Source organism: Fusarium oxysporum, chromosome X (genome assembly GCF_013085055.1).
Source record: "Fusarium oxysporum Fo47 chromosome X, complete sequence".
In the NCBI taxonomy this organism is placed as follows: Eukaryota; Fungi; Ascomycota; class Sordariomycetes; order Hypocreales; family Nectriaceae; genus Fusarium; species Fusarium oxysporum.
In genome coordinates, this window is record NC_072849.1 from 2,866,386 (window position 1) to 2,893,631 (window position 27,246).

The window sequence follows — 27,246 nt, forward strand, 5'->3', positions numbered from 1 at the left end:
TATATGGTGAAAAGTAAATTGTTAAGCCTCAGAATGTAGATAGGGGTTGCCATTTGATTGAAATAAGCTATCGGGGCTTGAGGGAAAATTACATAGTCTTGTCGCGAATTAAAGTGCATTTGACTTCACAAATTGACACCCTACTCGGCTCAGGACTTTCGTAACGCACAGGAAGCAAAGAGAGATTCCGACACAGCATCGGATGCCGCTAAAACGCCAAGTACTTGAAATCGGATCGGTGCTTTGTGGTCGTCGAAACATAAAAATACGCAATAGCCACGGAATGGGTACGCAGTATAGGGTAGTAAGTTGGTGTCGAAAAACGAGGCAGCACAAACTTTCATGGTGATGAACCAACATTTGGGAAAGTTGCGTCGCGATTTAAGCATCACCGCTTCTATATCACTTTATCTACATAGAATGGAAGGATGGTTCTGTATGTGTGTTGAGTAATATAAGCCGAGAACGTGCTCAATACATATCCCCATGATACCACATCCCACGACCAACTCCTTCTTTTTCGAGCTGACTCAGCAACCTTTCTTTTGCACCCGGATCGGATGCATTCTCTTTCGAAACAAAAGGAACGGCAAATTTTTCAATGAGGTTACAAAAGTTATGGATATCCCCTATTTTCATGTCCCGTTTTGGATGGCGGCAGACGAAAAGGATACTACCGTGGCAGAGACGACGCCGGTAATCGGGCAAGCTAACCCATTTCCCATCCTTGACAGAGATTTTCATCAACAAGAGCTGGGCCAAAGGATTCTGTAGATCATCGGCTGGAGGCGTATCATAGTCGCCGTCACCGCCGGTGCTGGATTGATTGCTGCTGTATGACTTTGCAACGAGGTCCAGGCCGAAAAGTGAGGGGATATCGCACGGGTCATCGCCCTCTAGGTTAAACAGGGGATGCGTCTTGGGCACGGCCACTTCCACCATCTGTGGCTCCTGTCGATCGATCTGATCGCGGAGGCAATTGATACGGACACCAACAACTTTGGAGATCCTTTCGGCTAGCACACGCTTGGAGAAATGGTCGTCTTGGCCGGGTTCGATCATGCTTCCGATTGTGTCCCTATAATAGCCCAGGTAGTCTATGGCATCACGGTAGGCAGTGAGGGTGATGTCGGTTGAGTGACGTGGTTCAAAGCCAGTTCCCTTCCTCATGACTGCAACGACCGGGCCGTTCCAGATAAACTCGCCCCATGTATCGCCAATTAAGGTTGGGATTGTACCATGGATTGCCTTGTTCGTTGTTATATTGCGGGGTAGCACATCCGGATCCAGGAACCAAAGGTTGAGTGTATCCTGAGTTCTGGGTCTTCCACGGAGAACATTGCCTCGCACCTGGCGCAAGTCGCGCCCGATATATTTGTTCTCGGGGATATGCAGGAGTTGGTCTAGGACTGGGTGGAAGTAAGGCTCGACCTCGTACTTGTCCTTCTTGGTGTTTACCCACACAAGGGAAGGCCGCTTCTTGTCCATAGATCTCTTTCGCCATTTGGGGCGTTACAAGGAAGCGTCCAGGCTATATGAGGGAATTTTGAATATTCTTTATATGGAGAAGGATCCGGATGAGTTCACCGTTGAAATGATGACTGGTATCGAAAACAATCTTGGCTTGATCTATCATGCTCGGCGAGAATACGATCTCGCCCTGCGAGTTTACGATCTATCGTGTTCGAAAAGATTGCAGTTGATACCCGAGGACCACGATGCCTTGATGATGACACAGTTCAACAAAGGACGGGCTTTTCTGATGCTCGGCAAGCTGGACGAGTCAATGCAGGCCCTGCTCGAGGCCGCCACCTACTTTCGTCAGCCGATAGTGTGGAATACTTTGGGAGATATCGGCGATTGTAACAATACGATATGTCAGATATACTTTCGAATAATGAACGACATTGGAGAGGTATATCTCAGGAAGAACAACGTGGAGCAGGCGGAACACAGCTTTCGGGAGGCATTCAACGGACATGAGAAGTATTTGCATACAATGCATCCCGCAACCTTTGCTGTCCGTGTGAATATGGGCAGAGTATGCGTCGAGCGATCTCAATTTACAACCGTAAACAAGATATTCGAGTACATCATCACGACTTACACGGAGTGGTGGGGAAGATACCATGCCGAGACCATGCGTGTAGTCGGTGAGCTTGCTGAGTCGTATATGCGACACGCTAAAATGAAGCGTATGATGGGTGATGAAGCAGACTGGGAGTTGAATCAGTCAATGCAATTGTGGACAGAAGTACTAAGCTTCTATGAGGAGAGTTATGGGCGTAACTCGTATACTGCGGCTAACTACAGGTTAAAGTTACAGCAACTGCAGTCACTTTGCAGTGATGTCTCTGAGGACCTGTATAGCGTGTATTACTTGCCATGACCCCAAGATCCCCCCTATTATTATTGCTCAGATCATAAATGCCCATAGTCTACTCGACGATGTCGATATTATAAGTTAAAAGTGTACCCAAGGTGCGGTGATAGTAAGTGGTTATAGGTATGCCGCTTAATGCAATCTTAGTAGACTTTGCAGCAAGCGGCTAGCTAGTGGGGCCGCATATAAATGAATGAATGAATGGATTTATTCCGCCCGGGAGGATACGCCTTATATGGCCCAAAACGTTAGATCTCGTTACATCCTTTTCCGACTTCTGGCCCTGACACCCTCAAACCTCACCAATTCCTATTCCTCGTCATATTTCCCAGCCTCGCTTATCCCTGCGATAGGCCTGCTTACAGGCTAACTTCTCCAAGTGTTCAGCGTCTTATCTCCAGCAGCTAAAGCCTGGTCTATCTACCAGGGGCTGTATTATATTAGTTCTTGCTATATTATCTTATTTGATTTATTAGTATGTTTTTCTATGTCTATATAGTATCTAAACGACCTATACCTATTGCAAACTTAATTACTGCCTATACTGCTCCTAAGTTTAGGCATCACCTATGCCTGTCCTCTGCTGTCTTACCTCCTAGGAAGAATAACAGATTACCTATTATTCCCTGGTTAACACTTTGCATATATTCTTATTGCTTATCCTACCGTAGGCATTGGAAGAGGAAATGACCTATTATTTCTTTCTTCCTGGCTGTAATTATATATATGTCTCTGCTGCGCCTATCCTATATAGATATCTATTGACCTATGCTATTCCTATTTATGGTTGTATTAGAATGTCATATTCGTGTCTCTTTAGGGCGTCATACAGTATACGCATATGTTTGCCATGCATGGGCAACCTGTATAACATGTTAAACAGAACAAGGTAAGAAAAAATACAGATTATAGGATAACACGATAAGATAACAGGATAACAGGATAAGGAACACGATAGTGGGCCAATGAGGCGATGAAATCAAACAATTAATTTAACGACTCTATTCTATATCAGTCAATATCCTCCCTGTCTTCTAAATCATCATCTGAATCAGTAAGACCATCTTTTAATGCGGAAAACATCATCGGTAACCCCAATCCACCGCGGGATGTAGGTATGATATGACCTTCGTGCAACCAGCTGCCTATACACTCTACCCTCTGAATGTTTGCACATTTAATCCGCAGCCTATCCCATGAGTATGTCCTGCGCGCCCCAGAGAAGGCTCTCTCTGGCTCGGACGACTCTGGTGAGATGGAGAGTATCGCGATGGCCATGCGGCTAAGTCGTGGATATCTTCTCCGCTGCTCAGATGCGCACCACCATTGAAGCGGCGTAGAATCGATCTCTATCGGTTGAGCGGTAATAAAGGTCATGAAATCATCCTCACAACGCAATACGGCGGTCTTTACCTTCATATTCCTTGCCAACTGAGCTAGTTTATTACTCTCATGTTCCACAAAGTCCGGGGCAGCGCTCGGAGCGGCCGGAGGCTTAGTAGGGAGCTCAATATTGTATTCTTCCTCCCAAATCGCTTGTGCTCCGCCAATTGCGTTGTCGTACCACTCATCCGGCCAGTTCTGCTTAATATATGCGTCTCGTTTCGAAGGGTCGAGAAGGAGAGCGGCGGAATAAACGGGAACGTCCTCGGTCATGGTGTAGTATTTATTCATAATGAACCAGCCCATATCGATGGCATGTAGCATGCGTTCATCGCGTGTCTCGGGTGCGCTGTAGTGCTGCTGTATTCGTATTAGCATCTATCTTAGCTGTTGAGACCGGCAATGAGATGTCCTCGCTACGTCGCAATGAAATGGCTCGCCTTCTCGTTTTCATAATGAGAAAGAAGGCAGTCCATTAGAAATAATGACTGTGAAAGAGATGCTTTATTGCCCTCAGCGCACAATGTGGCCCCATCAAAGGGTTGGAGAAATAGGTACGCTTTCTGAAGCAAATCCCAATCAGCCGCTGTCAATCGATTGTCTACGAGGATCTGCTCGTGTTCATGCATGAATTGGACGATCTGCGACTTCTTTTTGAAAAGCTTATCGAGGACATGATACCATGAAGACCACCGCGTCTCATTATCGATCCCTAGTCGCAAACCGATTTCATCGTCCCAAAGCTGGCTATTAAGCGATGAGCAGCGTGCCCAAACAGCCAGACCGTGCAGTTTACATAGCGCAGGTATGCCATTAATACCTAGATAGTCCTCATCAACATCCGATCTCGAGAGACGTCTGCGTCTTCTATTTCTTCTGGTGGTGAGGGCTTGAGAGAAGCGAATTAACAGGTCTTCACTAGTGACTTCAGATGCGGCTTCAAGTGCGGCGATGAGGGCTTCATTCGATGACCCGAGAAGGAAGGCTTGAAGGGAGAGGTTGATGATGTGGCCGATGCAGCGGATGCGGCGTTTTTTGGGGTCATAGTCGATCTACCGCTCATCATTAGATTAGTCCTTCAAAAACGGCCGCCAACTTACATTAAGATTCTCTTTCAATCGACGTGCTATGGACTCCAGACATGTGTCATTTGACGTAGCGTTATCCCCGGTGTGATAGCCGAATTTTGGCATGATTCCGAAGGTCTCGAGAATTCTAATAATGAGATCAGCTTGCCACTCTCCGGAGTGGTTGCCGCGACATTCCGGTAGCCCTAGAAGTGCCTTCTGCAGCTGATAATCCTGATCAACCCATTGAGCACAAACAGCCAGTAGCGCATGACGATGTGGCGATGTCCAGAGATCGGTGGAGATGTGAATAGGCGAAGACGCGATTTCTAGTTTGCCTTTGATCTGATCTCTATAGAATACGTGATTTTCCGCAATGTGACGCATGGCCTGACGTCTGGATATGATTAATTGATCACCGATGGTCGGATTGCATGCCAAAGCGAGATCCTTCAACTCGTTCCATTCAACAGCTGAAAAAGGAGCTCTCCGCCGTGTGAGCAGTCCTATAACAGCCTCATTGTATGCCTGCCGATTGAAAACCTGCCGAAGACTATCCGGTGTAGGAATAGATGCAAACATGGCGGGTAATAAGCGTTGATTCGATGATATCGGCAAAGGCGGCGGCGGCGGTCGAAGCTGTGCAGCATGGCGGTTTTTGGTATGCTGTACAGCTGTTGCTCGATGCCCATGACTCCATTTAGGGCATAATCGGCACACATAAAGCACAGTGCCTTTGGTCTTTCGTTTGCGGCCGGCGGCAAGCGGTTTATTCTTATCTGGATACAGCCGATCCATAATAGAAAAGAAGTTTGAAGGCAATTGATCAGATGTCTGAGAATTAGAGTCGCCGATCGACGATAAAATATCGCTTTCTGAAGCCATAATGATGGGTATGAGATGAAAACTATAATACGAAAAGTTTCTGGTATTTGTGATGTCTGGGGCGATAAAAAGCTGTTACATTCAGCGATGAATTGATTTCCATAGAAGCTCTTGGTTCTCTATCTAATGAGTGGAAAATAGGTCGGTTTCTCATACCTAGGGTGAAGGGCCTCCGGAGCCGTTGTGCTGAAGAACTTGCTTTTCGGGAAACATCGATGACACCAACTGCTAACCGGAAGTTCGGACTTCCGACGCGCCAGCCAGAAGCCTTTCTGAACAGCTGAGAGAGCTTCCTTCCGGTTTGATCAATGTATGACCCTTTGGTCCGTTTGATGTGACAAAAGCCATGAAAAAAGCTTACTTCAGTTATCCTGTTTATTCTGTTATTCCGTTATAACAGATTAGTGTGAGAGCTTTAACATGATAACAGAATAACAGAACAAGTTGCCCATGTATGATGTTTGCTAGGCAGCGCCTCATTAAGTCGCTTCGAATAGCCACCTACGCCCTCAGGCAGCCTTAAGCGCTGTCGACGTTATGCTACCAGTACTCCCAGCCGGGTCGATCTGGCCAGTTTCGGCAGGTTTATTACTCTGCATCCGCTGTCTATGGCTTTTCGTACTTCTGCCTTTGCTTTTGCTCCCAGTGTGAAAGACTCGTCTATGGACGATACCCAGCGCATCTTAATGGTGTTATCACCCTTTTCAAGTCGTTCGACATGTTTGTAGATCTCCCGGATGGTGCCTTGTGTATCACGACGATGCGCTGGGCTACCAATATGCTAAAGTTGCCACCCCAAACTTGGTCTCCAGGAAGCTGCGAAGATCTTCTAGGCTGATGTATCGGTTGCTAATAAGCTGGATCATGTTGTGGCGGCTGTAACTTGTGACTTATATTTGTCAATAAGATCATAGCATCCTGCGTCGATTGACATGGAAGCCCAACTAGGTGGGGCCGGCCGGTCATGTGGCTAACTTGAGCCAATTAACTACTCCACTGCTCTATTGTAAGCACTACAAATTTGTACCACAGACAGTGATCTCATATCATCCGAGACTCTCAGTCTTTCTGTATAGAATATTGATGTCTTAGTCTTATAGGAGCTCGATTCTTTTAGCCTGCTATGTATGACTCCCTTTTTGAGAAGCCGCCCGGTCGAGGAGAAAAGTATCCAGTGGATACTGACTGCTACGCGCCATCGGAGAAGACCGTAATTTTCTCGGTCAAAAACTATCCGAGCAATCACTAGGACTCTTCCAGATTTCTGGCGGAGGCATTGATGTTATAAGTCAGATACAAGATTGCGGTACAGCTCATGACTAGCTGGAAACCCAGACACCTGACAAGATGAGTAGAATCGAAGGCATTGCAAACTCGGCATCGTTTCGTGTCGAGTGAAGAGATTGAAACCTACGGAGTTTATCAGGTACTTTTACTTGTCATTTGCTTGTTTAAGATATGCGCTCAAGCAGAAAACACAACAGTATTTCGAGGAGGACACGTCGAAGGATCTCATACTGTACGTATTACTGATTAGTAATGGAACGACCAGGGATGATAACTAGCTATCACGCCAATGGCTTCTAACTACCAACAGTGTCATCAAGTCAGCTTTCTCCTGGAGTCAAATCTGCGTCACCGAGCTCGCATTCCGGAACATACTGGCTACGTTGCACGTCTTTACCCCATTTATACACGTCGTCCAGACATTTGGCACCAAAACGAGCGACAAGCAACGTGCAAGAAATATAGTCCACTGCCATAAATGGCCAGCTCATGGATTTAGTGTGTTCAGTATTTGTCCCCATAGCAAACTATGCTCACGTGGATATTGGTAGAGTTCTGTTACATCATTCGCTATTTCGAACTGAATGGAAGGAAACGGGGTAACCTATGGTCTCTTCGGCAAACTGGCATGTATCACAATTGCGTGCTCCGTAAGCAATCCAGGTGGATTCTACTCAACTACTCGACATACATTTACGATCGCGTGTCAGAAGCATTCGCAGAAGCGAGTGTTCCACATTGCGGAGCATCAACCCTAGTACCTCATCTATTCCTCCTTTCAGCAGCGACTAGGAGCTGGAATTCATACATTGAGGCGCTATGCCACAAAGTAATGCTGATTGTAAGGATTACCACCGCAACCCTACACGGATGGCTGATACACGAGAAACAGGAGTAGAAGATATATCTCTCTGGACTTGATTAAGCCCCGCTACATAAACACTCGCCCCTCTTTTCAGATATTCAAGAGCTAAAGCAATTCAGCGAAACAATTTCTATGGCATTTAATGTCATTAACGGATAAAAAGAGATTTCTGTCAAATATGGTAACCTTCACACTAGTCTAGCACTAGGGCATTCAAACTGTGATATAGTAGATACGATCAGAATGCTCCAGGCCAACCTCCAACAATACCATGAGGAAATGACAAGCCTCTCGCGGATAACCACAGAGGCAGAGCAGCTAGTAAGATTCTTAGGTTCAAGTGCTCACCTTTATTAATATATAACAGATATCTTCTATTTTAGCAATACGAGCAAGCAATAAACTATAAACCACTATAGATGTTATATAAATAAATATCTCTAAACTTTACCTGCAATCTCGATATATAAGTGTGGATGCTCGGAAGTTACTATAGGTCACAGAGCGAGGTCATAGAGATACTACTATAGTAAAGATTCTTACACAGATTACTATAGTCTTTTTGCCAGCATCTCTCATAGCTATAAGTCTACTATCTCAGTACGAATATGGAGAACTATACTAATTTATAAATTTATAGTCCCTTTTCAGCTCGACGATTGTAGATGGTCTAGAAGATGGCATTTCTTATATTGCCCTCTATCTTAAGATCACCCTGCCCCTTCTGTTAGCTACTGTGGTTCTGCTGGTTTTCCTTGAAAAAGGTCTGCCAAAACGCACATGGCTTCAACGGTTAGTATATACTCTGCTAAATTAACCTACAAAGGGTGTGGTGTTTCTTAGGTCTCCAGGAAATAGCAAGTTCTTTCACTTTGACATGAAACTACCGGTAATAGAAATAAATATAACAAAGTATGGCAGAAAGCACAGGGTATGCAGACGACAGTTTGATATAAGTCATCATGGCGAAGCTCAATCTCTCGAGCATCTGCACTTGACTTGGGTTAATGTTTCGCTAGCAGACGCGGCTTTTGGAGGATGTCTGGATAGGCGTGCTGAGGACGCAAGGATATCAGAACTTTTCGGTGTAAGAGGAAATTACGAAATTATTGGTGCAAGGTAGGCGGCACGGTCGAGATCGGTGTGAGTTAATTATATGGATCACCTATGACTGGCGAATTCTCCATACGTAAAGAACTTAGCATGGGTGGCACGGATTACCGCTTTATAGAACGCGCCCCGTTTCGCGATCTGGTAAACACGACCTGAACGGGAACAGGGCCCGTTACGAGTATTAAAAATACATGTTGATTTCCCGACCCTTCATTGGCCTAAAACCCATAACGGGCCCAGTTACCGGCTAGAATACTAGAGCAGTAGAAACGCAGTGCGCTTCTATGGGGGGAAATATGGGGCGAAAGTTCTAGACAGTGATTGGTCAAAAACTGGAAACGCAATGCGTTTCTAGTGGTAATTCTTGAGGAGGGATAACTTGTACTGCATGGTTCAGATTGCAAGTTCGAAGCCATCATAGTAATCGTTATAGTGGCTTGGTCCTTGATAGTAAGATCTGAATGATGATTATGTTTCGATCAATAATGAGACCATTTAGTAGTATGATATACCCCTCTATAGCACTTTACGCGAAAGGACGCATCGCGTTCTGGATAAACCCCTGTTCTGATCAGCACTACTATTCCTGTATAAAGAACAATGTCAAATCAACTCTACACCCTGGCAATAATCAACCGTACTAGGTTTAAAGTTGGTCAATAAAATCAACTCTACTAGAGTTGATTTTGGACTGTAGGACTAGGGTTTTAGGCCAGCTAGCTCCATCGTGCTATGCAGTACCTCTCTTTATCTCTTTCTATCCCTTTTTTTTTCTTTTGGCTTTTCCTAGCTATTTTCCTATTTTCTTTTACTATATCTTAGGTGTCTTTTTAAGAAAAATCTCCTCTTATATTGAATTTGCTTTTTCTGCTGCTGGCTGTTTTTTCTTTGCCTATTACCTTCGCCTCTTTCATAAGATCCTCTTTCACTTGACTCTTTCCTTACCCCTGTCGACGCTATGTCGCTTACCCCGCATATTATGCTGCCGCCGGTACTTCTTCCAGCTCCACAGGGGTCTCCCACTTTGACTGAAAGAGGCTTTCTGCCTCACCCCACTCTGGTCCCTCTCTCTGGCCAATCATAGCCTTCTGTGCTAACAGGGGTTTCCTCTTTCAGTGAAATCGGGACGAACAATAAGGATGTATAGTTAGAGACAAGTGTAGCTGCTATCATCACCCACTAAGGCTGTACATTTGATTTTCATCGAAATTAATTAATAGCTGTCCATAGCAGCACGGTAAATAGTCCCAAGCTCCCCTCCGGCTCAAACTTCTCTCAAGCGCTTAGTTCTGCCTTCGGGCGCTACGCATCTTTAGCGGCCATCTAAAATTAGAGCTCTTAGCGACCGAGTCCGGCGTTTTCATGATTCAAAGCCTCTCTTTATCTTATCTTATCTCACCTATCGACAACCCCGCGTCCCGGACCCATCGTGGTTCGAACCGACGTCAGAAGTTGAACTGAGCAACTGGAATATCTCTATCTTTGCGAAAAGTCAACGATGGTATTTCCATACACCATTCCCGAATAGCAGACAGATATTTCACCCCTCTAAAAGAAATATTCAATGTATAAGACACAGGAAGACGGCATCCGCCCAGTTTTTGTGATCGGCTGCCCACGGTCGGGCACGACGCTGATCGGCCAATTCATTGCTACAGCGCCTACCCTACTAAACGCGGGCGAACTATCGGCTATGTATTTCACGCACGACGTGGCAGAGAAGGAATACACGCGAGTACCTTCGCAGTACAAGGCAGAATACCTAAGCGACCTACGCGCGCATTCGGCGCAGTTTATGCGCAAGTTGTGCTCTCGCGAAGGAAAATTGGGATTTGTAGAATCAACACCATGGAACATGCGGGTGCTGCCGACGCTTGTTGGGGCTTTCCCGGAGGCAGTCTTTGTGGTCTGCATCCGGCACTATGCCGGCGTGATCCAGAGCCTGCGCAGTTCGTGGGAACAGGGTTACAAATGGGCCGGCCCCACCGACATTCAGCGCGCGCAGCTCTGGACCGAAATGAACGGTTATATCGACCGATTACCCATGGATACGACGATATTTTTTTCTTACGATGCCATGTGCAGGGATCCTGCAGCCTCCGTGTCGGAACTAGAACAGCAATTACGCCTGAAAGATGTGAATGGTCCGTTCGACCGCTCTGTCTTTGCGGACAGCCATGCGTCATCTCCGGCAAGGCCCAAGGTGGCTTCCAAGAGCGCTGAGGGTAAAAGCGAGATGCAATCCATTTCTGCTTATAACACAGCCGCCTGGAGCACGGCAGATGAAGCGGTGGTGTGTGAGGTTGTGGCCCCAGCTATTGACAAAATTGCCCGGATCTCTAGAATACAAATATCGCCGGTGCATGCCGGGCAAGCCTGGCAAGCCTCGCTTTCGCCGTCGCCACTTTATAGTCCATGAATATACTTGATAGATATCCAAAGCAGCGGAATTGCTTCAGCACCTCGTAGTGGTCTAGTACATTATTACACGAGCTCGCCATTTTGGTTTTGCCGTCATCGGTCTTATCCTGCAGCAATTCCTGATGGATACCGTAGTCCTCGTGAGCCGTACCTGTAGCACCGTGGCCATGGTGTGAAGACTTCGAAAGAGATTTGACGATGAGAAAAGGTTAACCACAACGACGTAATATGTCGCTTTTGGCAGCATATTTTCTGGGCCCGCTCGTACTTTTGTCATCGGAGAATTAAAATGAGGCGAGGGACGGGCTTTCTATGCCCCCAGGAGATAATAGTCACGTTGCCTGAAACCCTCTGTGGTAGGCACTGTTAAAGACAGAACACCCGGATGGGACACAGAGCGAATTACCTACCGGTATCTAATTAGGTACAAATCAATGGAATGAATTACATGTGAATCTTCGGTGAAATGCTTCACAAGGCTCGATTGGGTTCCCTCATGTATACTCGTCATTACTAGGTTATGGGGTACGCCACTGGAGGCTTCGCACAGCTCGCATGGGCACGTGCCAGCCTAGCTGCGGCTGTGCACTCCCATTGCTGCCCAATTCAAGTCCAATCAAGCTGCCAAGTTATATCCTCATCGTGAGAAATTCTTAAAGTCTTCTAAGGTACGGTTCACGCCTCTATTGCGTCCCACGACCTCTTTCCTCAGCTGACTCTGTGTCTAGCTCGAGTTGCCAAATTTCCCAGTCGCTTTTCGTAACGTAGCATTTCTAGCTGCTATTCGACGCTCAAGCAGACATCGAAGGCAAACCTTCATTTCAAAATCATGATGGGCAAGTTAGCGCTTTTCAAGGATGCTCTGAGTACTTTCTGCAGCACCGAATTTATATCGGATGAAAAGTACTTTGTCGTCATCTATGGATCCTATGCCTATGGCGTGGCTACGCCGAAATCCGATGTGGACATCATGTTTGTTGCTGACTGTGTTGATGACGGACGTATGCAGCGTTGTATAGATCTTGTCAAAGAGCTGCATGTGCAGCACGGCCTACCTCTGGATACCGAGCTGAAGTACGAACACAAGGTCTTGATCCCAACAAGCTTCATGAAAGAGGCTATCAGCGGCGCAGGCTTCATGGATGCTGATGGGGCATTTCACATTCCAGTCATCCAGAAAACCCATCAGTGCTTGGAATCCGTCGCGCTGCGGCAACGCTTCTTGCTGGGGCTGATGGCCCACAAGCATGTCTTCATCACAGGCGACGAGGTCTGGTATACAGCGACACGCCAGGCAGCACAGTGCAATTTAGTGACGGCCGTTGCCGCCGCGCGCGGCGTGAAGAGCGTGACGCCGGCGATACTCAAGAATCTCCTGCTGCGCAATGGTGACGATATCGGGGATTTCTACCTGGGGTTCAAGGATACGCCCACACACCATGCCTATCTCGATGCGCTATGCCCGCAGATCTGTGCACGCCTTGCTGCTTCAAACAACTCCACCGATTTACCTCGGGATGACGTTGTGAATCTTTATATAGCCGAAACGAACATAGATGTGGCTGCACCAGACTTGGACGAACTGATTCAGCGCGAATTTGTGACGCAAGAGAATACCAACGAGGTTTTGGAAAAACTCACCGACGTCTTAAGAGCCGGTCTCAACTTCAAGGCGTGTGACAGGGTGATTGAACACCTGCCGCAAGACACCTTGAAAGATAAAATCTTCCAGCCTATTCCGCTGGTGGGGCAGAATTTCGAAGACACGATGCGCGAATTCAAAGACAATGTCATGCGATATTCGACTAATTTCGGGTCGAAAAACTTCATGGCGTTCCCAGATTGTGGCAACTCAGTCGCCGCGCTGGCTGGGGCGATGATGGTGAACTTCATGAATCAGAACCTCATCAACTCCAAGCATTGCGCGCCCACAGCAAGCATGGTGGAAATCAATGTCATCCAGTGGCTACGGGAACTGGTGGGGTACGAGGTCGAACATGAAATCAAGGACATCTTTGACGCCGGCGGCATCATCGTGACTGGCGGCGTGCTGGCGAACACGACGGCGATGCTGATGGCGCGTGAGCATGCCTTTCCGGGTACTAAGGATAAGGGGATATCTTTCGATCCTGCCTCCGTCCGCGTTATCTTGCCCAAATACGTCGACCACTATAGCATTCGCTCTAGTTTGGGGTGGCTGGGGCTGGGTGAACAGAACGTCATCTATGTCAATACCCGAAATTTCAGGATTGATCTGGAACACCTCGAGCGAATTCTGGAAGAAGGCAAGGACAAATACCGTTTCATGGCAATCGTGGCATATGCTGGCGACAGTCGTTCGATGACGATCGATAATTTTGCGGCGATATCCAAGATTGCCCAACAGAATGGTATTTGGTTCCATATCGACGCCTGTCATGGCTTACAATACGCCTTTAGCGACACACTGAAGCCTAAATTGGGCGATATTCACAAAGGTGACAGCATAACCGTTGACCCACACAAAATCCTGTTCCTACCCTATAACCTAAGCGCGGTTTTGGTGAAGGAACCAGGCAGTTTAAGACAAGTTTCGGGCACGTCTGACTTGATAATGAAAGAAGAATACGCCTTTGGGCAGGTGACGCCATTCATTGGCAGCAAGGCGTTCTGGAGCCTCAAGCTCTGGTTCATGTGGAAGACGTTGGGTCGCCAAAATATCGGTCGCCTGATTGAGCGGCGCCACAATCTTGCTGTCTATCTATCCGAACGTCTGGGAGAGCGCCAAGATTTCATTGTGCTCAATCGTGAGGTGAATATCAATTCTGTCATGTTCATGTACAAACCCCCGCACGCCCAGCCCCAGCACGCGGCTTTAGACGAATATGTGCGGCGCCTGAACAACCTAAACAAGGAAATTCAGGATAAGATGTTCTGTGAGGGCGATTTCTACGTGCATACATTCTCCATTCCTGACCTAGGCAATGCTGCGGGCACGGGGCAAAGAATGTTGCAGCCGCTCCGTTATATGTGCGGTAATCCGCTCACAAAGGAGCAAGATGTCGAAGAACTCATCGGGCGCGTGTGCAAATTGGGCCGGAGCATCGAGGAAACCCATTTTCCTTTAAAGCCGAAACCCTGACTCTTATGCCTTGCGCCGGTTGCTTTCTGGCAATTTAATTGTACGGGAAAATTTTGGCGCTTGCATGACAAGGATCAGCTGGTAATTATCAGTTTGACCACTATGAGGGCTACAGTGAAGTGAAAAGCTGTCACATTCAACGGTGGATGTTAACTGTGCGTTGAAGCTCCTGATTTTCGACAATCGGTAAATCAATGGCTGGAGTTGGAATAGGGTCGTATTTGGCAGTGGTTTTCCTATTGTAACAAGGGCTGTCTGTAATGTGCCAAATACAATCTTTACGATCTTTACAAGCTTTGTTAACATCGTGGAGGGCGCAACCATACTTGGGCATTGTAGAGTAGAGGGAGCTCTACCAACTACTCTACCCACTACTCTTTCTGTCATTCTACCCACCCTACCCACCACTCTACCCGGGTGGGGTAGAGCTCCCTCTACTCTACAATGCCCAAGTATGGGGGCAACGCGACGCGAAACGGCGCGATGGACGCGGTTGCGGACAGCATCGTCGCGAACACCAAGAATCTCAGCCCTCAGGACTCCAGCACGCGCAAATCAGACCAGCCGCGAAAGCTAACAGCGAAAGGCATGAAGAACTTGTCCGGTAATGTTGGGATAGTGATGCAAGCCCTGATCCGCGAAGTACGCGACGAAACAATGAAACAAATGGCAAAGGCGCAGCAGGAAACTGTGAAGGAAATCACGACTTCTCACGAGAAAATCATCGAGACTCTGTGGAACTTTTGGAAAAAGGAGCAGCAGGTGCTTAATCAAATGATCGAAGGCCAGGAGAAAGCGATTAGACAGCTGCAACAAGATATTCAAGGCATCTAGGCGCAAGCCGCACTGGAACGAAAGTTGATGCAGGAACAGATTAACGAGCTCAAACGGATGCAGCAGCACATCAGAATACGCTGGTCTTCCCCCATGCTAGGCGTTGTGATGCACCGCGACGACCAGGGCTCGGGTTATAACCCAAACATGGTTTTCTATGGCAAGGCGGGAAAGGGGCATCTATTCGGTGCACACTATTCTCTTGGGGTTAGTGCTTATCACTGTGGGGAGAATTCGCAGTTGTTGAAAGCGGTTAATGGAACGGAGATAGCTTGAGCGATGTAGCCTAATACATCATCTGCGGGTATTAATACACTTTGATATTCACCAGACTAGCAGTGCTAGATAGCCACGCTATGAAACTGAAACTGGGGGGAGTTTTAGTTTTATGAAACCGGGCATTAATATAGTTTTAGTTTTATATAAACCGGTTTTAGTTTCATATGAAACAATATCTAGGTATAGTCTAATTTTTTAATAAGCTTAGCATTAATATATACCTTATCTCTAAGTACCCCAAAGATATTTAGCATTATCTACCTACCTATACTACTAATTCCCTAGGCTTACTATTACTTTCTGCCCCCTTACTTATTTCTATATCTTCTTAGAGTATCCTTATAGCTGCATTAATATCCTCTGCTTTTCTAAATACCTCTGCAAGAAGTAGCCTGCTCTTTCCGTTTAGAATACTTATTTAACTTTTAATATACTTATATGCCTTTACCATTTTGGCAGATATACTACTTCTATCCTATCTAACCTGCTATCTTGCGCCTAAGAAGATTTGCTCTGCTTCTGTAGATATAGGGAGATATAAAATATATTAATAGTCATATAGCAGAGGAGGGGGAAATTCTCTTGCTAGGTTGGTTTAAGCTACTACTATAAGGCTATTTATTATCTAATCCTAACCTATAAGCCCTGCAAAGTATTATTAAAACTAGGCTATTAGAAGCCTTTAAATTACTTATATAAATAAAGTAATTAAATTTATCCTTTGCCTTACTTACTATATTATATACCTTCTGCCTCTAGTAATTAAACTTATTAAGTTTTTACTCTTTCTCCTGTTATTTATCTAGGAGCTAATAGCTTTTATAATCTATAAATTAAATCTTCCTTATAGCCTTTATAGTATTACTAACCTAGGCTAGGTTTTTCTTTTACTACTTACTTAAATAGCTCTTTTAAAGTGCTAAATAGAGGAGAATACCAGCCATATATACTAGGGCTTATTTAATAAGCTAGTAATACTTCTTAAACTTTAGCTAAGCTATATAAAAGTATATATAAAAGTATAGGCTACTAAAAGCCTAGTTTTTAATTTATATAAAGTAATAATAAAGGAAATCTATATAAGAGAGAACTTTATTAAGTATATTCTCCTGGCCTTAGTGCACTAAGATTTAGTAGAATACTTATAAAAATATATAAATATCTCCTAATTTATTCTAGTTATTATAGTCTAATATATCTTTCTTAATTTTAATATAATTTTCTTAAATCTAATTTATAAACTTTACCTAATTCTTAATTGCTATATTAATAAGATAAAACTATAAATTCTAATATATATTATTATCCCTCGGCAAGGCCCTGCCAATCTTGGCCTTAAAGTTATTATAAATACTAATAAAGCTCCTTAAATATATATATAAGTTATAAAGTTTCCCTAGAATACTAAACTCCTGCTATTCCTTAGTAGCTTATACCTTTATAATAATGCCCCCTTCTTCTCTTTTAGATAGCCTGCATAACTGCTTATATGCCTTATTAACCCCCTCTCTCTTATTATCTTAGATCTTCTTTACTTTACTCTAAAAGAAGAAGGCTTAAATAATAAGGTTTATAATATAGCTACTACAATATAATCGCCTAGCAACCAGATCTAAACTATTAATCTCTTTTATAATATTATTAAGCATAATATTATTAGTATTGTAATTATCTATTATAAAGTAGCTAACCTTTCCTCTAAGATTATACTCTTTAATAACCTCTAGGAAAGCCTTAGCTTGCAATTTCCCGTTATAGCTTCCTTTAAACTCGCGCAGTAATAATAACGCTTAAGTGACTCCTCTCGTCTCTGTATCTACAAAATGGACCATGATTGCCTGGTATACTGCCTTCTGTTCCGATGAGGTCCACATGTTAATGGTGAAGTGGACATAGATGAGAGAGAATTATGAAGCTTCTTGACGAGCCCTACTGTACCAATTACCCCGCGTATCAGGTCCTGATACAAGATTTGATGGCCCGTGCCCTTTGGTATTTGGTCCTGATACACGAAATCATGGCCCGTGCACGCCGCGCACCCCTGTCACAACAGATCAGATGGTTTAATAACAGTAATCTCCGCCTAACTCATCCCTTTTAATGTCCATTCTTGCTGCTTTAGCTCAAGAAGTTCTTAATTAAGATGGCTGACGATGATATCTTTTCCCGCCTCCAACTCTTAATTGATTGTCACGCCTAGCTCCTATTCCTATATTCTCTTTGCAGTCTACCTAACCAATGTATTTAGAGTTCATCACTTACAGGGATACTTCTTTTTAACCCAACAAAAATTCTAAAATTAATACATCCAGCTAAAGATAACTTACAAAAACGAGAGCAATGTATAAAGCCTGGTAAAAAGGCTATATTATATGTAGGAAATGAAATTCTAAATTACCCGGGTCATACGTGTACCTTACTCTTCTATTCCTAATTATCGTATACCCCTACTCAAGAAATATCAGCAGAAACGTCCCGAGACTCGTTTGCTAAAGGTGAAGCTGCTAAAACCATGCAGAATGACACGGATAACTGCCTCTCCTAAAAGCAATCTGCCCAGAAGTATGACATCCCTCTGACCAATCTTTTAGACCGTTTATGAGGTCTGCCACCTAAGCCTAAGGCCACCAATCCTGACCAGCTGTTATTAAAGACCCAAGAGACCAGATCAGTCAGTTGGATACTCAGACAAGAGGCCCTTGGCTGTGTTCTGTCTTACAGTCAAGTTTACGCCAATGTTGCTGCCTTTTTACGATAACAAGGTTGGGAAGTCATACCGGTGTACATTGGGTAGCCAGACTCGTTAAACGCCATCCAACTATCAAGGCTAAGATGGGAAAGCGCCAGGAGTCATCGAGGTTCAACTAAGTGCGGGGCTGAGAGCTCTTGAGAAAGGCCTTCTTCTTCCGATCGCTACTACCGATAACTAAGGAGCCCAGGCATATATTCATAGTCTATCGGTAAATACATTGGAGATATATCGTAAAAAAGCTAAGTCTTACCAAATTCCTCAAGGATACCGCCCTCGTTGACATTAACTCTGTTCTCAGGCTTGATCCATCTATGCTCTGTTTCGCGGATATCGAAGTACCAGTTAAACGGTCATTGGATTAAAGGAGATTACTTTTATCGAAGCCGTGACTACAGATGGCCGTCTTTTGAAACCTTAGATCACCTGTAAAGGCAAAGGGGTTCAGCAGAAATGACTTATCGATTAGTACACGAAGGCAGCCGATTGGTATTATATCACATCCAACAACAAATGGACCAACAGCCACATCGCAATCGAATGGCTGAAAGAGATCTACCTGCCCCAAGCGAAGCCCACTGCGTCTGAAGCCAGACTCATTGTATTGCATGGCTATGGAAGCCATGTGTCGGCAAGTATTTGGCTAATCTAAGCCATAAAGGTCGTTCACACGACACCCAGGATGACTGGGTTGCTATCTGCATTTGAACGATGCGTATTGCTGTTACCTGCCGGCTCATTGCTTCTATGGCCTGTAGCCTCTGGAAAATGGCGTTTCGCGTTCATCCCGGCTTCGACCAGCTTAAATGATCCCCGTCAATGAGATGATGCAAATTCAACACTACACCCTGGCATGAATTAAGTCTAGTTATTACTTTTCATGTGGGTATAGCAAATCAGCTCTAATAGAGTTGATTTTGTCATCGACTACTAGGAGTACATTCTGAGCTGAAGCGCAATATGGCTCTGAAACAGAACTAGCACGTGCGGAACTGAGAAGGCAAGCATAACATATCTGTAATATCAAACACCAAAGTGAACATAGGGAACCCACAACGGCCGCCTTGCCTCCGACCCTTGGCTCAATTTACCGTCCCTGTCCGCTCCCCACGGCCATGACTCTTCGCGCCCGGCATGTTCACTATCCACCCACTGATCTCGGGCCATCCTCGTTGCCCGGTGAAGGCCCCGGCTCACGTACTCATCACTCATGCCCTTGTCCCGTAGAAACTCATACGTCATTCTCGCCATGTCCACACATAGCCCGTCATCCACGCCCCAAAGCGTACCTATCACATGACGGAACCCTGATAGCTGACAGGCGTTGGCAAGATGGATGCTCTCGTCAACAGACCCTTCATCTAGGATCTGACCAGTCCCGCATGCCGAGAGGTAGGCTAGGAATGGCCGCTGTGAGGTCAGGTTGGTCTCCAGGAGGCTGGCCACTGTGAATGGCTCCCTCTTCCAGTCCTCGAGGAGCAGCTGGCTCTGCAGCGGTTCTGTTGGATGCGTGCTACCGTGGCCGGCAAAGTGGAATATCCTGCAGGCCTCCAACGCCGACGAGACATCGGCCATGTAGGGTCGAGGCCGGTGGTCCGGCAACCCCATTGACTTGCAAACAGCCACGACTGCATCAACCTCGTCGCCTGCATGTTTGAGTGATTTATGTTCTGGCGTGTTCTGCATGGCAATGACAACAGCATTTCGGGACTCCTCGGCTGCCGGCGGTCGATGTTGCCGCCGGCGACTCTGAATGATCGCTTTGACTGATGAGGCGTAAGATGAGACGACCCTGTCTAGTGCCGTTTCGCCGGTGCGCCTCAGATGGTGCCCCGCCGCATGGAGAGGAAACCGGGTCAGTATGCCGGTGGGAACCCACCACAGGTGCGGCCACTGCCTGTCCGAAGGAGGCCCAGTAAAGCCTAGAGCATTAAGAACGGGACAGACGATGGCATCCCAGAGCCATCCAAGCGTGTCGAGAGTTTCAAGTTCACGGATATGATCGTTAATGGAGTCTTGACAGAGATGTGGCAGCTCCAGTAATCGGATGCCGGACTGCTCAATGAACAAGGCATCGGAGCGATACGAGCTCACATTTAGGACGACGATCGGGCCGGGCAGTGCAGTCTCGAGCATATCGGCTTCCGACGCGGCGAGTAGGAACCGCTCGAAACCAGACTTGGAGCGGATTGTCTCCAGGAGAGCGGCAAGCTGGGGTCCAGCATCGTGGCGGCGATGGCCTTCAGCCTAGGTACTATTAAGAGACGATTGAACAGTAATCGTCTAATAAATTGTGTTATCTCGCTTAGATTTTGGACTTGAATCGGTTGGGCTTGGGCCGAGTTGCTGATTGGCTTAAAATAACCCCAACCCCACACTTGGGGTTAGCTAGTACGAGCTTGGGGTTAGCATAATGCAGAGGAAAGGGGACTATAATTGATAGAGAAAAACAACAAGACTGCTTCTCTAGGTACTATTAAGAGACGATTGAACAGTAATCGTCTAATAAATTGTGTTATCTCGCTTAGATTTTGGACTTGAATCGGTTGGGCTTGGGCCGAGTTGCTGATTGGCTTAAAATAACCCCAACCCCACACTTGGGGTTAGCTAGTACGAGCTTGGGGTTAGCATAATGCAGAGGAAAGGGGACTATAATTGATAGAGAAAAACAACAAGACTGCTTCTCTCTTTACTTTCTCTTTACTTTCTATAATCAAGATTAAAGAGGCGATATCAAACAACAATGGAGGACATCGTACAGCTCAATCAGGATTATCAAATACTCATCTGCCGGCTATGTCAAGCAGCCGTTCGGCCCGGCAGCAGCATTGAGTCACATTTTCGACGGCAGCATCAGCTCAAGGGACAAGTGCTCAAGGATATCATAGACTACTATGGTGAACTAAAACTAGCTGACCCGAAGCGTATTGCAGTACCAGAAGATAACGGCCCAGCAATCGAAGAGCTCGTTATTTCAGGTGGGTATAGCTGTTGTATATGCCGATATCTTACTATTGCATACGATAATATTGTCCGTCATTGGAGAGAGGCAGGGCATAATACAGCAGAGGAACCGTGGACTAAGGTGCGGCTACAGACGTGGATGGGAGGAAGGCATGCGCGCTACTGGATCGTTCGAGATGATAGCGATAGGAATGGCCCGTTAGAAGTGGCTAACAAAGCTGATGCTGGAAATCAGAGTGCTATAGACAAGGTCATTGCTGCAAGTCTGGCTCGACTAAAGGAAGAAGACGCCGTACGACTACGGAAGGGTGACTTGGAGGAAGATATCGACCGTGATTCGCCGTGGGTCAAGAGGCTAGGCTGGGTACGACACTTTGGCTCCCGGGACTTGATCAGTATTCACGATGCAGCCCAGTGGCTACGGGCGAGGGCAGCAACAGGCAGGTGGGCTCAGAATCAGGAAGATGAGGAAGCAGCTCGTGAGCGACTATTGCTCAGCCGGCTCGGACAGAGCTTTGATCGTGAGGTGGACCGTTGCTGCTGGCGGCTCGATAGCGTGCCGACCGAGACGTTGCAGTGGCTCGGCAGCATCACATCAATGACCCCAAGCGGCGTGCCGTTTGGCCGTAAAGGCAAGGAAGAATCGATGAGCCAGTATAAGTCTGTCGGTCACCGTTACTTAAGCTTCTGCTGGAAGGCATACCGTATCGGGCGGAAGGAAGCGTTTAAATGCTGGGCCGTTCGCTTTACGGATGAGCAGTGGAGCTTATTGCATGATGTCGCTGAAGAGCTCGAGAGTGATAGGGTTCCAAGCAGTCATGACAGCGGATTCTTCAGCGGCAGAGAGAGACAAGCTAAAGATAAAGACGAAGACGAAGACGGGGACGGAGACGGAGACGGAGACGGAGACGGAGACGGAGACGGAGACGGAGACGGAGACGGAGACGGAGACGGAGACGAATATCAAGACGATGATGATAGTGACGAAGGCGAGCAAGGGGATGAAGGTATGACTAGCCCGCTGCAGGATGCACTAGACCGAGCCGTCTTCCGGTTTATCGTGGCTTCGATCAAAACTCACGTTGGCGGAAACACATATACGAATTCGCTACTGTGCTTCTGTGCGGCACTTGGTATCAAACCACGCCCGATGGGCTATATAGAGCCGCATTTATATACTGGTCTGCTAGCTGCTATAGTATGGTGGGCCCGGCTGTTCTTTTTGGAGGCTGCATTTGAGAATCAGCCGCTAGATCGGGACGAGGTCGGGGTCGAGGCCGTACTTGCATTTCAAGAGCAGCATACATCGTGGATGTGTATGGGCACTCACACTGTCATGAGCACGATCATCGGATGGATGGCATACGGGAAAGGGTATCGGCAGAAGATGGGGGGGCAGCCGTCGATACGATGGTCCGAGGACGGAGAGGGCTTATTTCACATGGGCGAGCATATCAGCGTCGAGGATTTCACCCGCACACTGCGCGATGAGGTGACCGAGGCAGAGAAGCTACTGGATAAGCTGTTCGGGGGGGTGTGGCAGTCGGTCAGTAAGAAGATCGATATGGGGCGGATCATCGATAATATGGTACGGCTCGGGGCAGGTCAGTCATTCGCAAGCAACCCGAAGAACAACTGGCTCGAGCCCGGGCCGGCAAAGGTGATGCGGCTGATGGAAGCATCGATATGGGATGCTGCAAGGGTTCGATGGAAGCGACAGCGTGTTAAGAGGTGGCTTCGAGACTTGCGGCTGCTGCGAGAGACGCTGCTCGTGCTCGTACATACGTGGGGTGGGCTTCCGGGAAGGGGACCGGAAGTCACAACACTGCGGCACTGCGATTCGTGGCAGCTGATCCGGAATATATTCATATTAGATGGTCAGGTCATGATCGTGACCGATCGAGATAAGATGAAGGCAATCCGTGACAACGGCCGGAAGGTCGCACGGTTCGTCCCCGACCGGATCGGGCGGATGATTGTGGCATATATCGCATGGCTAATTCCGACTGAGAGGGTGCTACGGCGGGAATGTCAGCTTACCGAGCCGCGTGGAGAGCAGCTAGAGTATATGTGGAGGGATGGCAACTCGTCGGTATGGGAAACCGACCGGCTTAGCAGGAAGCTTGCTCGCGTTATGCAGGCCGGGACGGGGGTCAGACTCGGGGTGGGACGATATCGAGCGATCGCGATCGAGATGGGACGGAAGATTCGAGGGCTTGTGATGAAGCAGCTAGAAGGTAAGATGGATGATGAAGATGAGGATGATAACGTCGAGATCGATCCGATCACAGGTGAGCCGGTTGACTGTGGAGGAAGCTGGAATATCGTGTGGGATTTGCAGTCGACGCACGGAACACGGATTGCGAGGCAGCACTATGCCGTACATATCGGCTTCCCGGGTAAGCTGCAACCGGAGATGATCGCGACATTCAAGGAGATCAGCAGGCTGTGGCATCAGTATTTGGAGGGAAGCGGTGCAGAGGGAGAGGGGGATAAAGAGAAGACGGCGGTGAAGCGTAAGCGGGATAGTCAAGTGACGGGGCAGCAGCAGCAGCAAAAGGCTGATAGTTCAAACCGAGCAACTAGCCGCAAGCGGAGAAAGACGAATAAGGAGGGAGAGGCGGCTCAGAAGAGGAAGAAGCTAGAGGACGAGATGGCGGATGGGCTGCGAAGGCTGCTTGGACCGAAGACGACTTGGCGATCCGACAAGCAGGCTGAGTGCATGCGATCGATCATGGCACTCAAAGCAGATCAGACGGCGATCAATGTGCTACCGACCGGGGCCGGCAAGAGCATATTATTCATGCTGCCGGCCGTGATGCAGGATACAGGCACGAGCATCGTGGTCGTGCCGTTTGTTGCACTGATGGATGACTTGGTGGCAAGAGCAACAGATATGGGGGTCGACTGCATCCGATATAGGTCATCGATGAATTCGGGACGAGAGGGCATGCCGCGGGCGGCACGCTTGATCGTTGTCAGTGCCGATATCGTGTCAAGCGCCGAGTTTTCCGGGTACGTTGACGGGCTGTCGTGTACAGGGCTGCTGCAGCGGATATTCGTGGATGAATGTCATACTGTGATCATGGATATCGGCTACCGGGCTAAGCTTGGCGAGCTAATTGGGCTACGTCGGTTTGGCTGCCCGTTAGTACTGCTCACAGCAACGCTACCCGTCGTGCTGGAGGACTGGTTCCGTGGTGAGATGCTAGCGAAGTCAGCGGTCATGGTGCGGGATCGGACGGTCAAGCCGAACTGCCGCTATGAAGTTCAGCAGGTCAAGCCCGGGCGTGATGCTGTTGAGGATCGCACGGTCGAGGTGATCAAACAGCTAGACAGAGATATGACGGGTTGTCAGAAGGGGGTCATATACTGCCGGTCAAAGAGTCAGTGTGAAGCGATAGCTGAAGAGATCGGCTGCGGGTTTCATCACAGCGGCATGAGCGAAAAGGACCGTCACGAGGCACGAACGGCATGGATAGAGGGCAGACACACAAGCCGTTGGATTGCAGCAACAACAGGGTTAGGGACAGGTATTGATATCGAGGGGATTGTGGCCGTGGTTCATATGGAGAAGCCGTATGGGCTCGTTGATTTTGTGCAGCAGACTGGGCGAGGAGGGCGGCGGGCAGGCGAGGTGGTCCGGTCAATCATCGTACACGACGGACGGCGGCAACGAGAGGATCAGCATCGAAGCTTTGTAGATGATATCAATCAGGCACAGATGGAGGCATTCATATCGACGCCGGGATGTCGAAGGGCTGTGGTTTCGGCGTTTATGGACGGAGCAGCCGGCGAAACGTGTAAGGATGTGGATGGGGCTGCACTTTGTGATCGATGTGAGCTGCTTCAGCAGGATAATAACAGTGATGAGGGTGCGGGCAGGGCCGAGGAGGTGATTGAAGGAGAGAGTGAGGCAGAGAGTGAGGGTGAGGGTGAGGGTGAGGGTGAGGGTGAGGGTTATGACACGAGAAAAGGCGGGAGGATTTGGAAGGCATTTGGCAAGGAAGAGGGTATGCGGATCAGAATGCTTTTCCGATGGCTAGACGATGTTGCAGAGGAGTGTCCGGTATGTCACGTCCGACGTCATCAGAAGGGACTAGAGGTAGGGGAGGTCCCAGATGAGCCGCGGCATGAGAAGGCCGGGCAGTGGTGCAAGGTAGTAGGAGAGGAAGGGTATGATGCGGCGCGCAGGGAGATCAGGTTTAAAGAGCTATCATGCTGCTTTATATGCAAGCTGCCGTTAGACTGGTGTGAGGAAACCCGGGATGAAGAGGGTAAGTGTGTGTATAAGGATAAGCTGCTGCCGGTGGTGTTGATGGGGTTGAGGAGCTGGCGGATCGGAGATATAGCAAGGGCTGCATTCGGGATTGATATAAAGGATAGGGAGGGATTTTATCGCTGGCTAGGGGTTGAAAGGCGGTTTCACGGGATGAAGGGGACAAATGCACACGCGTTATGGGAAGCAGTCGTTTGGCAGATATATAAGGATAAGGAGTAGCTATAGGGTAGCTATAGGGATTATAATAAGGATATATTAGTATAAGAGAGGTGAAGAGATAGAGAGAGTAATAAAGAGATATAGGGTAGAGAGAGATAAAGAGGAGGTAGGGGGGTATAGGGTAAGAGGGGTAAGGGGATAAGAGAGCAGGAGGGTGAGAGGGTTAGGGATAGGGAGGGGCGGTTAGGGACGTGAACCCCGTGTATCTGCTAACGGCAGGTATGTGTATAATGCTAAGGGTTAGGAGATAAGGGATATAAATGGTAAGGGAGCAAGAGAGGGAGAGGGTAAGAGATAAGGAGGGTTAGAGGGAGTAATTAATATAAAGGTTAAGGTAAGTGGTTAATATAAAATAAAGGTTAGGGGAAGGGATTACGATAAGGGTTAGGTAAAGTAAATAGTGTAATAATAAGGGGGTTAGGTTAGGGGGAGGGCATAGAGGGTAGAGAATAATATAAGGTAAGTAGGTTATAGGGTATAAAAAGCTAATAATAAAGGAAGTAAATGCAATAATAAATAAGGGATAAGATTAGGGGAAGCTATTACTATAAAGGTTAGAGTAAGAGTAAGGGGATTAAAGGGTAAGGAAATTAAAGTGAGGGGAAAGGGATTAGAGAGATTAAGAGGTTAAGGTAAGGGCAGATAGGTCAGAGGGTAAGACAGAGAGTAAAGGATAGTATAAGGCAAGTAAGTCAGAGGGTATAGAGAGGTAAGGGTAATATAGAGTAAGGAGGTTAGTAGGTAAAAAGGGCAGAGAGTAGGGGAAGTAAATATTACTATAATTAAGAGATAGGGTTAGGGTGAGTAACTAATATGAGGGTTAGGGTGAGTAATTAATATGAGGGTTAGGGTGAGTAATTAATATGAGGGTTAGGGTGAGTAATTAATATAAGGGTTAGGAGATAAGAGGGTAAGGTAGGAAGGAAGGTAATAGTAGGCGCCGAAGGCGCAGCTCACGGCAGGTGCAAGCGCGATAGCGGTTTAAGTAGGGGCTTAGGGACTTAGGGGTTAATAGAAGGGTATAATAGGAAGGAAGGTAATGCTATCCGCCGGAGGCGGGGCGCACGGCAGGTGCAGCGCGTAGGGCTGGGTTAGGGCTGGGTTAGGGTTAGGATTAGGGTTAAAAGAAAGGTTTCTTTAGGTGGGTGGGTGAACCCGTATATTTAGCTCCCGGCAGGGGTGTGGCAGCACAAGAGATAGGGTTAGAGAGAAGGATTTTGTGGGTTGGTGGGTGAACCCGTGCAAATCCGCTAACGGCAGGTCGCGCGGCAGCGTGGAGGGGTTAGGGTTAGGGTTAGGGTTAGGGTTAGGGTTAGGGTTAGGGTTAGGGTTAGGGTTAGGGTTAGGGTTAGGGTTAGGGTTAGGGTTAGGGTTAGGGTTAGGGTTAGGGTTAG

At 47.3% G+C, this 27,246-nt stretch overlaps 6 protein-coding genes across 6 annotated transcripts; 4 read left to right on the forward strand and 2 right to left on the reverse strand.

The window, feature by feature from the left end:
• Positions 1-471: 471 nt before the first annotated feature.
• FOBCDRAFT_207947 (uncharacterized protein) lies at positions 472-1,488 on the reverse strand (the record flags this gene model as incomplete). The annotated part of the gene is made up of 1 exon (XM_031195578.2): positions 472-1,488. The coding sequence occupies one exon, from the start codon at positions 1,486-1,488 to the stop codon at positions 472-474; it is 1,017 nt and encodes a 338-aa protein (XP_031028507.2).
• A 109-nt stretch (positions 1,489-1,597) lies between these two features.
• On the forward strand, positions 1,598-2,389 carry FOBCDRAFT_207948 (uncharacterized protein; the record flags this gene model as incomplete). Its single annotated transcript, XM_059609219.1, has 1 exon — positions 1,598-2,389. One exon carries the CDS (start codon positions 1,598-1,600, stop codon positions 2,387-2,389), a length of 792 nt encoding a protein of 263 aa, XP_059468016.1.
• An 8,158-nt stretch (positions 2,390-10,547) lies between these two features.
• FOBCDRAFT_323999 (P-loop containing nucleoside triphosphate hydrolase protein) lies at positions 10,548-11,402 on the forward strand (the record flags this gene model as incomplete). Its single annotated transcript, XM_059612105.1, has 1 exon — positions 10,548-11,402. One exon carries the CDS (start codon positions 10,548-10,550, stop codon positions 11,400-11,402), a length of 855 nt encoding a protein of 284 aa, XP_059466091.1.
• An 831-nt stretch (positions 11,403-12,233) lies between these two features.
• FOBCDRAFT_207950 (pyridoxal phosphate-dependent transferase) lies at positions 12,234-14,525 on the forward strand (the record flags this gene model as incomplete). The annotated part of the gene is made up of 1 exon (XM_054707338.1): positions 12,234-14,525. One exon carries the CDS (start codon positions 12,234-12,236, stop codon positions 14,523-14,525), a length of 2,292 nt encoding a protein of 763 aa, XP_054563313.1.
• A 444-nt stretch (positions 14,526-14,969) lies between these two features.
• FOBCDRAFT_207951 (uncharacterized protein) lies at positions 14,970-15,359 on the forward strand (the record flags this gene model as incomplete). Its single annotated transcript, XM_054707339.1, has 1 exon — positions 14,970-15,359. One exon carries the CDS (start codon positions 14,970-14,972, stop codon positions 15,357-15,359), a length of 390 nt encoding a protein of 129 aa, XP_054563314.1.
• A 4,034-nt stretch (positions 15,360-19,393) lies between these two features.
• Positions 19,394-20,614, reverse strand: FOBCDRAFT_233092 (CHAT domain-containing protein). The gene has a single exon (XM_054707340.2). The coding sequence runs from the start codon at positions 20,521-20,523 to the stop codon at positions 19,411-19,413; it is 1,113 nt and encodes a 370-aa protein (XP_054563315.1). The 5' UTR covers positions 20,524-20,614; the 3' UTR covers positions 19,394-19,410.
• Between the last annotated feature and the right edge of the window lie 6,632 nt (positions 20,615-27,246).